Raw genomic sequence first — 14,254 nt, forward strand, 5'->3', positions numbered from 1 at the left:
AGTTAATTTTAGTTAAATAAATGAACGAACAGTGGTACTTCAAGCATTGTTATGTGTTTTCAGGGACTTGGAAGCTACGGAGCTTATCGAGGATATTTATGGTCTTGGAATGAAGGCTTAGAAGTGAGAGATTGTAAGTGCACACATCACGAGGCATTAAAAAGAATAAAAAATTATTTATGGTGAAATTGAATTTCTTCGCGATACGCGAAGTTAAAGAATTCAGAACCGACTATTTTGTCCTTCGCGGTACGCGAAGAAGCAAGCCAGATCATCTTCGCGATACACGAAGATGCATAAAGTCGGCAAAAATTAGGGTTTGCCTTATATAAATCCCTTAACCTCCCCATTCAGATTATTACGACTTCTAGAGGCAGAAAAGGTGTTCTAAAGATGACTTACAGCCATCCCGAAGCTTCCGGTTCCATCATCGGTCGTATGTTCATCAAGATAAGTGTTATGCTCTGTCACACCCCAATCCAGGCCTAGGAGTGTGACCAACAGTTGGTACCTCTTTTGTAAATATATCAGAGTAGCGGGTTTATTTTAGCGGAAGTATTTACATATTAAAATAATAATTTACTTTATCAAAATTACTCGGGAATTAAACACCCGAGTTTCAGGTTTACAAAACTGTGATATTAATAATACAAGGATTTATAATATTCAAAACGAGCCACCTCGAGCGATCTTCTATGACTCCAATCCTTGTATACCATCTATTGTCATCTAATTACCTGCAAGTGTGGGAAAAACACGTCAGCTATATGCTGGTGAAACGTTGACTCGATAAAAAAATTTATAACAGTCGTTACATACAAACATAGTTTTCTGTTCACAATCTTATCAGGAATGCCTGTCCATTCCCGGGATTTGTACCACTGCCCTACACACAAAATTCAAAGGTTCACCGAGTACATAGCCCCAGTTCGGAGATAACCTTCCCCTAGGCTATGTAACCCTTATGGAGAACCGGTTATGACTGACTTGGTTTTGTATGCCAATTATCAGTTATGTTTGGATCCACACACATGTGTATTCGGTATGAGTTGCTTTTTATTATCTATTTTGTATTATAACGATTTTAAAGATTATATCTCATGCAAACATTTATCAGACTCTTTGTAATAAACAACCAGTCTATTACAAGAGTAAAATCAGTTCAGACAGTAAAAGGTTAACGTGTTCACCTTAGATTATCAGTAGGAAATATCAATCTCCTTGGCTTAAGTATGCTATTAACCTATATATCACAATAGGTATGCATAAGTACCTAGTTGGTATTATTCAGCACACCTTAAGTCTGTTTCAGTTTCAGCAGACTCGAGGTCTGATCAGTAGACTTGATGTCTGATTCAGTTCAGCAGACTCGGGGTCTGATCAGCAGACTTGAAGTCTGACCTAACCTTAGTATAGTTATAGTTGTTTTATGAAAATACTTTGGATTTACATATGAAATTTGAAATAGCACGCTTTGGCCTAATAAAGGATATCACGTTGGCAAACTTCTCCAGGTAAGCAAACGGGTCCCGCGGTTGATTGTGATTTGTACGAATTGCTTTCCTTAGGCAAGAAGAGTCTACTAATGATACCCCCCTTCCAGTTACTACATGCCCGTCAAAATAATAGTTTTGATAACATTACTTCACGTGGAAGTAATGTCTTTGCTTTATAATACATTAATTAGAAAATAATTATAGTTTAACGACTATACCCTTAACTAAGCTATATCTTATGTATTTAAAGTAACTAGTAAAGTAACTTAACCTTAATCCTACCTTAATCGGCTTGACGGGACTTAAGAACTTAAGAAATCATCAGCAATTCAGCTTGTACTTCGTTACAAGATCAGTAGCTCGTTAAACAGCGTAATGACTCCTCGTTTCTTCGCAAAAATAGCCCTCGGCACCTCGGAACACCCTTGGCACGATTACCTAGGTTAAGTGTGTGAAATGAAGGTGAAATGGTGATGGAATGGGCTGAACCCGTAGCTGCTCCTTTAATACTTGATTTTCCAGGCCGTCGCGTAGCGCGATGACCCTTTCCCAGGGACCGTCACGGAGCGCAATTTACTAGAGGCTGCCACGTGTTGACACGTGGTTGGCCACGTGTCCCGGGTTACTTAACCAGGTCATCGCGTGGCGCGATGAGACCAGTGAGTTTCTTCGTCGCGTAGCGCGACGCCTACCTTTTTCTTGATTTGTGTGATTGGATAATCGCGTAGCGCGATGATGCTTTTCAGAAGATCATCGCGTAGCGCGATGAGTCTTAAAACTCAGAATTTTCTTTTTCAGTCCCTCAACTTTCAGATTTGGCATTTTTAGCCCAAAATTAGATGGGGTATTTTCCGGTGTTACATCCTCCCCACCTTTAGAAAAATCTCGTCCTCGAGATTTATGCGAACAGATGTGGATATTTTCGTTTCTTCTCGGACTCAAGTTCCCAAATGACCGCGTCGGGAATTCCATCTTACTTTTACCAGTTCAACCTTTTGCACTTTAAAAACTTAATCTGACTATCTTCAATCTATATTGGCTCCTCTACAAACTTGAGTTTCTCATTCACTTGTACATCTTTTAAAGGCATAGCAAGTGTCTCATCAGCTAAACATTTCCGTAGATTCGATATGTGAAATACGTCATGGATTCCTTGCATTTCTTCGGGTAACTCAAGTCGATAAGCTACAGGACCTATTCTTTCAACAATTTTAAATGGTCCAACAAAACGCGGACTTAACTTCCCTTTCTTTCCAAAACAAACCACACCTTTCCAAGGTGATACTTTGAGCAATACTTTGTCTCCTTCTTTGAATTCTAACGGTTTTCGTCTTACATCAACATAACTCTTCTGTTTGTCACGTGCTGCTTTCAATCTTTCTCGGATTTGTATCACTTGGTCAGTTGTTCTTTGAACAATCTCAGGACCTGATAATTGATTATCACCAATTTCAGACCAACATACAGGTGTTATACATTTCCGTCCATATAGTGCTTCGTATTGAGCCATTTGTATGCTTGTGTGATAGCTATTGTTATATGAGAATTCCATCAATGCTAGGTGAGTATCCCAGCTTCCACCTAGATCTATAACACAAGCGCGAAACATATCTTCCAATGTTTGAATTGTTCTCTCACTTTGTCCATCTGTCTCTGGATGATAAGCAGTACTCAAATTTAACCCCATACCCATCGCTTTTTGAAAACTTCTCCAGAAGTTAGAAGTGAAGCAACTATCTCTATCAAATATGATTAACAACGGCACACCATGCAATGATACAATGTTTTCCACATATAGTTGCGCCAATTTATCCATGTTATATGTTTCTTGAATTGGAATGAAATGAGCTGATTTGGTCAGTCTATCCACAATGACCCAGACAGCATCATTTTGTCGAGATGTCTTAGGTAATTTCATAATAAAATCCAAGGTAATCATATCCCATTTCCAAATCAGGATCTCAGGTTGTGTTAACAAACCTAACAGCTTTTAATGCTCGGCTTTAACTTTTGAACATGTTAAGCATTTTGCCACATACAGCGCAATCTCTTTCATTTGTGTCAACAATTCGGTTGAAATATCGTTTGTCATCATAAATCAAACCATAGGACTAGCAATTATTGTAAAACCAAAGACAATAGAATCTGTGATTAACGTATGGAACACGTAACCCGAACCAAGAATGAATACTTTTTATTAATATTATTTACAAATCTTTCAAGTAATCATTAGTTTTAATTAAATCTTTTTCTAAAAACCGCTTGACATCATATGTCCACTTAGGTTAAATAATTAGTTATAAATTAAATAAACTTGCACCTTCCTTGAGTCTCTGTGGAGACGACCTTACTTACTCATACTTATTATATGTATTTAAGTCATTAAAATTGATTGTTTGAGTAGACCGCGACAGCCTACGTCAAAATGGCGCCGTTGCCAGGGACTCAACGCGCTTAGTGCTAGTTTAGTCTAGTTTAGCTTAGTTTAATTTAGCATAATTTAGTTTAATATAGTTTAATTTTAGTTTAAATTCTTTTCTTCGTTGATTTTACGTGAGGTGTGCTTGTTTGGTGTGTGCAGTTAATCTTTTAGGTTGATGCATACGAGATTTGCCCGAGACAAGGAAGTGTTGTAGTTTGATCCTAAGATTGAAAAGCCACGAGAAGAAACCAAGCAAAACAAAGAAAGGGTGAAACCTTGAGGCCAAAAGTGGAATACATGAATCATCAAGAACACAACCCATACCCTATTCCACCGGTGTTTCAATCCGACAATATTTACCCACCACCTATTTAAGAACAACCTATTCCACAAAACCCACCACTCAATGACCTACCACCATTCAACCATCACCATAACCGAAACCCAAGAGCTCAAAGAGAATACCACATAAGAGATGATCGTTCTATAAGGTCCTAACCACCACATCATCGGGGCAATTTTGAATTTCAAAGGGCAGTCAATAGACGAAGGGTATTTGACGATTTTGAGGAGTTTGAGGATGAATAAGAGATGGAGGATGATCGGGGAGGTCAGTATTATAGAAGACCACAACAACAGCCCCCTCCCGTTCAACAACCGAGAAACTACCGAGCCCAAAGACGACAAGAGATTCCCGAGCCGCAGTTTCCTGAGTATGAGTTTGATGATGGGGTCCCGAGGGAATTTGTTCCACCACCAGTTCGGGGGGTTCAAAGCCACTTCATTCCACAAATGGCCACGACCCCGCTTCCAATTGTCATCCCAGTTAGAGAAGGAAGAACATTTTCAGTAAGACAAAGTAACCTAACCGGGATGCCTAATTTTCATGGGAAAGCATCAAAAGAGCCATACCTACACTTGAGCGAGTTCAATGAAATTTGTGCCACTATATCAAGTCAAGGGTTCAATGCCGATGAAGTCAAGCTAGTTGTGTTTCAGTTCAGTCTTAAAGATCTAGCGAAGCAGTGGTTCTTATCTCTACTGTCAGTGAGCATTTACATGTGGCAAGATCTGGCTCAGCAATTCTTAGACGAGTATTACACACCACAAAGAACGTCCGAGGCCCGAACCTCCATCAGAAATTTTCAACAAGGGTCGGGCGAAACATTCCATGAAGCTTTCATAAGATTCAAAAGATTACTAAGGACTTTTCCTCGTCATGGAATTGCATTGTGGGAGTTGATTAAAGCATTTCATGGGGTTTTCGAGTGATGATGTGTGTGATCTTCAGTCAACTAAAAATGGGTCGTTTTTGACTAATGATGAGAATGAAGATTGGCAACATTTAGAACGACATGCAATGAACTCGAAGAGGCAAGCTCAGACGAATCGCATGGTAAAAAGGGCAGTTGTGAAAACCGTGGATAGTGGTGAGTCGGATGATCATATGGCTAGGGCTAGGTTGGAGAGAAAGTTGGATCAGTTGATGGGTGTGGGAGTGAAAGAAAAAGGCAAGTCAGGTAAGGCGTATCCAGTTTGTGAGGATTGTGCTGGAATAGGCCATGTAGTGCGACGTGTGGAGTTGTGATGGGGGACGAAGAAGAGGAGGTGAACTTTGTTCAGGGTGAGAAGAGGTACAATAATAATATGAATTCAAACACCTATCATAATTCCCAAAAAGCAGGTTATCTGTCAAATCAGCGACAGTAGGGAATGAGATGGGTAACGGTCAAAGCGGGTACAATCAAAAGGAATTAGGGGGTTACAACAAGGGTTATCAGAAGAATTATCAGCAGGGTTAGCAGAGTCAAGGAGCAGCTCAAGGGCAAAGAAGTTCTTCAAGTAATAAGGAAGAGTCAATTAAGGATGTGATGGATTTCTGAAGCAGATGAAGACAAATTAGGAGTCTCATAATAAAAGCGTGAATCAAAGATTAGAGCTTCAAGAGAAGGCTAATGCTGCGAGAGATAAACAGGTGAGCCAGCTAGTAGAAGAAGTGGCTAGTTTGAAGAGAAATCCATCTAAGCTACCAAGTGACACATTGAAGAATCCGAGCCATCAGAGTAGCAGTTCTTCAAACGGTAAGAGTGCCCATTTCAACCAGGTAAGTACTCTTAGAATCATAAAGGTATACAATAATAGGGTAGCTCCACCACCTTTGGTTGAAGGCGTGGTGGAGGACTAGGGGGAAGATGGGAAGTGACGATGAGGTTGTAATTGAACCGAAGAATAAACCGAAACAGATAAATAAAAATAAAATTGAAACTGAAATTAAAACGGGAACACCAACCGCCAAGGAGACGGACCCAACGAGTAAAACTGTTCTGTTTCCTCGGGCATTAGTGAATCCCTAGACCTCATCGGCACTCAGAAAGAGGGGCCCACAGCAGGAAGAAATGTGAGAAATATTCAAACAAGTAAAAATTAATTTAGTACTCATAGACGCAATTAAACAAGTCCCTGCATATGCTAAATATTTAAAGGACTTGTGCACTCAAAAGCGAACTCACAAGTTGCCTAAACAAGTTGACTTAACTGCAAATGTGAGTTCGGTTTTGACGGGTATCCTCCCACCCAAGCGACAAGATCTGGGAACGCCAATTATACCCATTCAAGTGGGTGATTTTAAAATGACTAGGGCATTGTTAGATCTTAGGGCTGCGGTGAGTATTCTCCCGGGAAGCTTGTACGACCAATACGACTTTGGTCCACTTAGAAAAGCCGACACAACTGTGGTGTTGGCCGATTTGACACTCAAGCTTCCTAGAGGAATCGTGACCGATGTGATTGTGATGATAGAAGATTTCTATTACCCGGTTGACTTCCTGGTTCTAGATTACGTAACGGTTGACCCGAAACGGCAACCAAACGTGATTCTCGATCGCCCCTTTTTGGCCACCGCGAATGCTTTAATAAGCTGTAAAACCAGGGTAGTGGACATGGCTTTTTGTAATAAGAATCTTCAGCTTAATATGTTTTCAAATGTGTCTAACCCTCTGGTGATTGACGAATGCTTTGCGGCTGAAGTCATTGACGGGTTGAACCCTCACAAAAGTGAGGATGATGCCAAAGAGGAGTGTGCTATTTGTTGCTGGAAACCAGTTGAGCATGTCTTACAGTTACAAGAAGAAGAGAAAGAAGTGGAGTTGTATGCTGCAATTATTGGGAAACCATCAGCAAGTAGAGCGGTTGCCCGATAATATTGATTCAAAGTTGAAACCGTCATCAGAGAGTCCGCCGGCTGTTGAATTGAAGGAACTCCTGAAACACCTGAAATACGTGTTCTTGGGGGAAGGAGAGACTTTACCGGCCATCATCGCTGCAAATTTGGAAGACGAGCAAGAGAAGCCGTTGGTGGAAGTCTTGAGAGAGCATAGGGCAGCGATTGGTTGGACGATAGCATATTTGAAAGGGATCAGCCCATCCATTGTCATGCATAAGATTATTACCGATCCCGAGGCAAAACCCGCTCATGATGCACAAAGAAGGTTGAATCCAAATATACGGGAGGTAGTGAAGAAGGAGATCTTGAAGTGGTTGGACGCGGGTATCATTTTTCCGATCTCAGATAGCACGTGGGTAAGTCCAACACAAACGGTTCCAAAGAAGGCGTGTATTCAGATAACCCACATCGAGAAAGGTGAGGAAATCGCCACCCGACTGGTAACCAGGTGGCGGATTTGTGTTGATTATAGGAACTTGAATTCGGCAACATCTAAGGACCATTTTCCCTTGCGGTTCATTGACCAAATCATCGAGAAACTTGCAGTTCAGAAGTTTTATTGTTTTCTAGATGGCTATTCGGGGTACAATCAGATTGTTATTCACCCCGATGACCAACATAAGACCACTTTCACGTGTCCATACGGCAATTTCGCATTTAGGCGAACGCCTTTTGGTTTGTGTAATGCCCCGGCCACCTTTCAAAGGTGTATGATGAGTATCTTTTCAGATATGGTCGGGGATTCACTTGAAATTTTTATGGACGATTTTTTGATTTTCGGATCATCTTTTGAAAAATGCTTAAATGAATTAACTAAAGTTTTAAAAAGATGTGTGAAAACGAATTTGGTCTTAAGTTGGGAAAAGAGCCACTTTATGGTTCAAAAGGGGACGGTTTTGGGACATGTCATCTCGAGTAGGGGGATTGAGGTTAACTGGGCGAAAATCCAAGTCATATATAATTTACCACCACCTATTAATATAAAAGGGATAAGGGCATTTTTGGGTCATGCCGGTTTATACCGACGGTTCATTAAGAATTTTAGTGTCATATCTAAACCGTTATGTAATTTGTTGTTAAAAGATGTCCCATTTGTTTTTAACGAAGAATGTCTTAAGGCTTTTAATGTATTTAAAAACAAATTGGTTGAAGCCCCGATCGTGTTGTCACCTGATTGGTCACTTCCATTTGAAATTATGTGTGACGCAAGTGACTATGCGGTCGGGGCAGTGTTGGGTCAACGGGTGGATAAGAAGCTCGTTGCCATATACTACACAAGCAAAACCCTTTCCGACGCTCAAATTAATTACACCACTACAGAAAAGCAGTTGCTTGCGGTAGTATATGCACTTGATAAGTTTCGATCTTACATTTTGGGGAGCAAGGTTATTGGTTTTTCAGATCACAGCGCAGTCAAGTACTTGATAGAGAAGAAGGATGCGAAGCCGCCCTTGATCAGGTGGATTTTACTGCTCCAAGAGTTTGATGTGGAGATCCGCGACAAGAAAGGAAGCGAAAATTTGGTAGTGGATCATTTGTCGAGACTTGTGGGACAAGAAGAAGAGGAGAAAGATGAGAGGGCCATCAATGAGTCTTTCCCGGATGAGCAATTGTTTTCTGTTTCAACTTTGCCATGGTATGCTGACATTATTAATTTTCTTGTTGCAGATACAATTCCGGAGTTCTGGCCAAAGAAGAAGAAGCAGCACTTCCTCTCGCAGGTGAAGTACTACGTATGGGAAGATCCGGATTTTTTAAGAGTTTGAGCGGACCAAGTAATGAGGCGGTGCATACTGGAAAAGGAGATTTGAAGTCTTTTGTATCATGCCCACTCATCACCTTGTGGAGGCCATTTCTGCGGCCAGAAGACAGGACATTGAGTGCTTGCATGCGGATTCTATTGGCCTACCATATTCAAGGATGCAGCAGCGTTTGTTAAGAATTGTGTTAGATGCCAACAGATGGTGGGTATTTCAAAGAGGGACGAGATGCCCATGCATCGAATCCTCGTGGTCGACATTTTTGATGTTTGGGGGATTGATTTTATGGGCCCATTTCCTAATTCTTTTGGTAATCTTTATATCTTGGTGGTGGTCGATTATGTGTCTAAATGGGTAGAAGCAATCGCCACCAAGACGAATGACCATATCGTTGTTTGTAAGTTTTTCCAGTCTAATATTTTTTCACGTTTTGGTGTTCCTCGTGTCATCATTAGTGATGGGGCTTCACATTTCAAAAACTTCAATTTTGGCAAACTACTTAAACGGTATGGCGTAAACCACCGTATTGCCACTCTATATCACCTCAAACGAGTGGGAAAGTGGAGGTTTCTAATAGGCAAATTAAAGAGATTTTACAAAAGATGGTAAGGCCCGATCGAAAAGATTGGTCAAATAAACTAAACGATGCTTTATGGGCCTACCGTACCGCTTATAAAACGCCTATTGGAACCACTCCTTATCGGTTGGTTTACGGAAAAGGTTGTCATTTACCTGTTGAGATAGCCCATCGTGCTCTATGGGCGGTTAAGAATATTAACCTAGATTATGAGTGTGAAGGTAAGCAAAGAAAGTTGAACATATGCGAGTTAGAAGAGTTGAGAGATGAAGCTTATGAATGTGCGTCAGCATATAAAGACAAGATGAAAAGAGTTCACGATGCTAAGCTTGGAAGAAGGACGTTCGAGGAGGGGCAACGAGTGTGGTTGTACAATTCAAGGTTGAAGCTTTTCCTGGACAAATTGAAGAGCAAGTGGACGGGACCTTATCAAGTCAAGAGGGTTGGAAAATTTGGTGAAGTTGAGATTGAATATTATGATGATCATTTGAGGTAAGTGGTGAATGGCCATCGTTTGAAGCCTTACTTAGAGGATGTGGATTTGAACAAAGAGATACGTGAGTCGGAAGTTTGCAACATCGCGTTGAAAACCGACAAAATTTTTCTGTGAAAATGCAACTTCGTGTATCGCGTAGTTGCTGGTCAGGCATCTTCGCGTATCGAGAAGATGCAAAAAGTCAAACAGTCAGTCAACGGTCAAAAAGTCAAAAAGTCAACTGCAACTTCGTGATACGCGAAGATGCAGGCCTGGCAACTTCGTGATACGCGAAGTTGCTTGGATCTGACGAAAAAAATTATATAAAATCGGGTTCTCTATCCCTTTCACCAAACATCCCTTATCTCTAACCTTATCCACACATACACATTCGGCCGCCACCAACCCTGTCACCACCGTCGCCGGTCGCCGCCATCACCACCATCACTTTCATTATCTTTTCTCATCGTATACACTTAACCCGATTGAAAGGTATGTCACTCGTTTCGTTTGAAATTGGTTTGTTTAAATATTGAATCAGTTATCTCAGATTGTTTGGGTTAGGGAATGCATGTTATTGAGTGTGTTTTTGGTTTGGATTGACGGGTTTAGTTGATGTTGTGGGTAGTTGATGTCGGGTTTTTCGGGTTAGGTTTACCGGATTGTTGAAGTTTTGGCCGGATTTTGAAATTCTTGTTGAAGTTTTTGAAGAATGGTAGTGTTTTCAAAGGATTTTTGGTCACCGGAATAATTTTCCGGCGAGTTGTCGAGTCGAAGTTTGAAAAAGTTTGACAAAAGTTTGTGATTTTGGGTCGGTATTTTGATAGATGTCGGGGATGTTGTGTCTTTTTGAATGATGGGACTTTTTCTAGAATAGGGGTCGTAAAAAGTTTTTGAAAATTAACACGTATGCGTTGGTTTGTGAAAAAAAATGAGTTTGAAAAAGTGTTTTGTGTCGGGTATGATTTTTGGACAAAGACTGGGGTATGCTTACACGTTTTGTTTTTCACATGCGGTTTGAGGGTTTTGTTTTTCGTATTTTGAGTCTATTAGTTATTAAAAATAAATAAATAAAATAAAATAAAATTTAAAAAATATTTTTTCTTATAATCGTAGATTATCTTTAGTTATAAGTTTTATTAATTGGGGACAATCGCGACCGAAATGCTATACGGTTGTCGCCCGTAGTCGACATATTCTTGTTTTGGCATATTTAATTGCAGACGTCGAGGAAGAGGTCAAAGCAACAGCCGACTTTTGATTATGCCTCTTCGCAGCATAGGCGTGTAAAGATTCGATATGCAATTAACGAGATCGAGGTGTTCGGGGCAGCTGTCGAGGATATCATAGGGGGAGATGAACAGGATCACATTATATTACAATTTCTCCCCGGCACTCCGGAAAACACAATGTTTGATCAGATTCGTGGCATGCAATTATTACGCCATCGTATGTTTGATTGGGAGGTGCTAGAATCCATTGGTCAAGTTGGGAGAGTTAATGAGTACTTACCGGGACGCTGGGCAGATATATTGAGTTTTAATGACAAGCAATATGTGGAGTTGGTCCACGAGTTTTATTCTACTTTTTGACATAATCCAGGTGATTTTAATGAGCCACATGCAGTCAGTTTTGCTTTGGGGAGAGAATTGTTCCAGTTTTCGGTTCCCCGTTTTGCTGTGATTGCGGGGTTGTATGGAGAGCATGAGGTTATGGGTCCCGAGTTTCGGGAGAGTATTCGGGGGTTTACCACGGGTTCTACTGCGTCTCGGCCACATTGGATTTCGAATACCGAGTTGGCTACGTTTTGGGGTACTATTGCTAGTGGTGATCATTTGAGCAATGCTGTCGCTTCAGCCATTCGGAATCCACTCCACAGGTATATTCATTAGGTGATAGCTTCCACTTTCGTGGGCCGGAAGTAGGGACGTGATAAGTGTAACAATATAGATTTGATGTGTTTGATGGCCACGGTTGGGGGCATGAATGTTAATCGGGCCACATTATTGTTGAGTTCATTTGCAAGAGGAGGTCGTAGAGCATGCGCGGCCATGACTCAGTTGGCATTAGGTCCTATGATCACGAGGATTGCTACTTCTTTGGGGGGGTTTTGGACGTTACCCGGTAGAGTATTTTGAGGAGGGGCCAGATACTGATGTTGTGACACTTGATGATGCCTAAAAAGCGGGCATACTTACTTATGGAGATCCACCGCAGATGGTGGATGTGAGAGCAGAGGGTAGTTCACTGGGGCAGCGTGTGGAGAGGCCACCTGCCCGGCCATGTCAGAGACGACATGCCAGCCGATCACCGGTACAGCACCCGTAGCCCATGACATTAGACTACATGTTTGAGCAACAATTACAGATGCAGGATGAATTGCATGGGTATCAGGATGAGTTCAGAGAATACAGAGATGAGTGGCGGGGCTACTTCAGGACCATGTTCGACCATTGGAACATACCATTTCCGGGTTCTTTGCAGCCACCACTGCCGGCTACGGGTGGTTTGTTATGGGTGGAACTGGGTATGATTATGGAGGAGGATCTGGTGGGTATGGAAATGTGTCAGTTGCTGGGTATAGCGGTTATGGACAGTATGGCTTGAGTGGGTTTTATAATGCAGGTGTTGGAGGATCGGGAGCAGGTGGTGCTGGAGATGATGAGGAGGAGGACTCTGATGAGTAGTTGGATTTGATGGAAGCAGTTGTCCCGATCGATATTTTGGGTTTTATTTTCTGGTTTATTTTATTATGTTTTTATTTGCTTATTGGGTTGTACTAAGATAATTATTATTTTGCTTATGGGTATTATGGGCAGTTTGGTTGGGACACTTGATGAAATTTATTCTTTAGGGTGGTTGCTTGTGTATATTTTGTTGTAGTTGAACTTTGTGGGTGTAGTTCACTATAAACCCTCACGAGACCATACTCGTCCACCCGGGCTACCGGGGGGTTTAAAGGGCTTGTTGCATACGCTAAATGCAATCGTGATTCCTACGAAAGTGAGTTAGGTCTTTTAACATTTTTATTCATTTAACAAATTTGGTTATGAATTTATTAAGTTCGGTTGGTAATTTAAAATTAATGGTTTTGCAAACGGTTTAAAGAACCTATATATTTTTAACACTTGTGAGAAGCTTACTTCTACATGTTCGAGAATTTACAGATTTCCTTTTTGAGAGTTGACGAGGTAAGGTTCACCAAGAGCATCACCGAGGGCACGAGAGTTGCGCATGCGAGTTTTCTTTTCTATCAGGTGATTTCATTTTCATAACCTTCTTTGTTTTATTAGTTTTTCTATTAAAAGTGTAAGTGTATAAGTGTATATTAAGTAATAACCACCATCACATTAGGCCAGTTTTAAAATTGTCAAAAGCGAATTTTAACCCCGTCCCTATTTTATGTCTTAAATTTTTAAACATTGAGGACAATGTTTGCCTCAAGTGTGGGGATGGGGGAGAAATTGAAATTTTAAAAAGTTTTAATGTTCCTTGAATTAAGATTTTTTTGAATAATAACGGAAAATGATATAAAATCGAGGGTTATTTTTCAAAATTATTATATAATAAGAGATAATAAAAATGGGAACACACTTACTTTGGGATGTGTCGGTAGGCTCAGCCTTGAGAATGAAAGGATAATTTGGTTGTAGACTTAATTGAACTTTAAATGATTGATTTTTAGTGGGAAATGCCTTCAGGTTTTGTTTGTTTAGCTAAGCCTGTGTAAGGACTGGAATGAAAGATTAGGTCATACTTAAGCCATTTTGTTAGATTTGATCACCAAAAATATATTTTAATATGAATAGTTATCGTACAATGGTTGGATAGGCTTAACATTAGAGTATGCTAGATGGCTTGTGATATAAACATAAATGAAAATACTGCTAGTTTAAGTGGCTAACACTTCATAGGCGTATGGTTTTATGGCCTTAAATCCTTTATTGATGGGATGCTCCGGGGTTCGAAGACCATGGGTCGGTATGCGGATTATCATCTGGGTATGCGTAAATCCTAAGTGGATTAATGTATATTAAATAAGCTTAAAAAGAGCAAACCCGTAGTTTATCTGCCAATTCATAAGTCATTAAACATGATCACAAAAAGTGCTTTAAAAGTACAAATTCACTACTGACTTGATCATACACGCTGTTAGTCATATGGGGTCCCCGTGCTCGCGTCTCATTACCATTAAGAAACGGACCACACGGACACGTCATATATAAGCCCTATAGATGAACTTGTGCCTACTCACGTATGGTGATGGATTTTGGGGTATTGCTTGATAATAGGGGGTATGT

General features: G+C 40.6%; 1 protein-coding gene across 1 annotated transcript; it reads left to right on the forward strand.

Moving 5' to 3' along the window:
• The first annotated feature begins 5,505 nt into the window (after positions 1 to 5,505).
• LOC143605690 (uncharacterized) lies at positions 5,506 to 8,907 on the forward strand. The gene is made up of 6 exons (XM_077081710.1): positions 5,506 to 5,552; positions 5,603 to 5,715; positions 5,856 to 6,022; positions 6,420 to 6,994; positions 7,038 to 7,724; positions 8,352 to 8,907. Exons 1-6 carry the CDS (start codon positions 5,506 to 5,508, stop codon positions 8,905 to 8,907), a joined length of 2,145 nt encoding a protein of 714 aa, XP_076937825.1.
• The last annotated feature ends 5,347 nt before the right edge of the window (positions 8,908 to 14,254 follow it).

This window comes from Bidens hawaiensis, unplaced genomic scaffold (assembly GCF_021521415.1).
Source record: "Bidens hawaiensis isolate Kalapana, Puna unplaced genomic scaffold, B.hawaiensis_p1.1 tig00070786_1, whole genome shotgun sequence".
Classification (NCBI taxonomy): Eukaryota; Viridiplantae; Streptophyta; class Magnoliopsida; order Asterales; family Asteraceae; genus Bidens; species Bidens hawaiensis.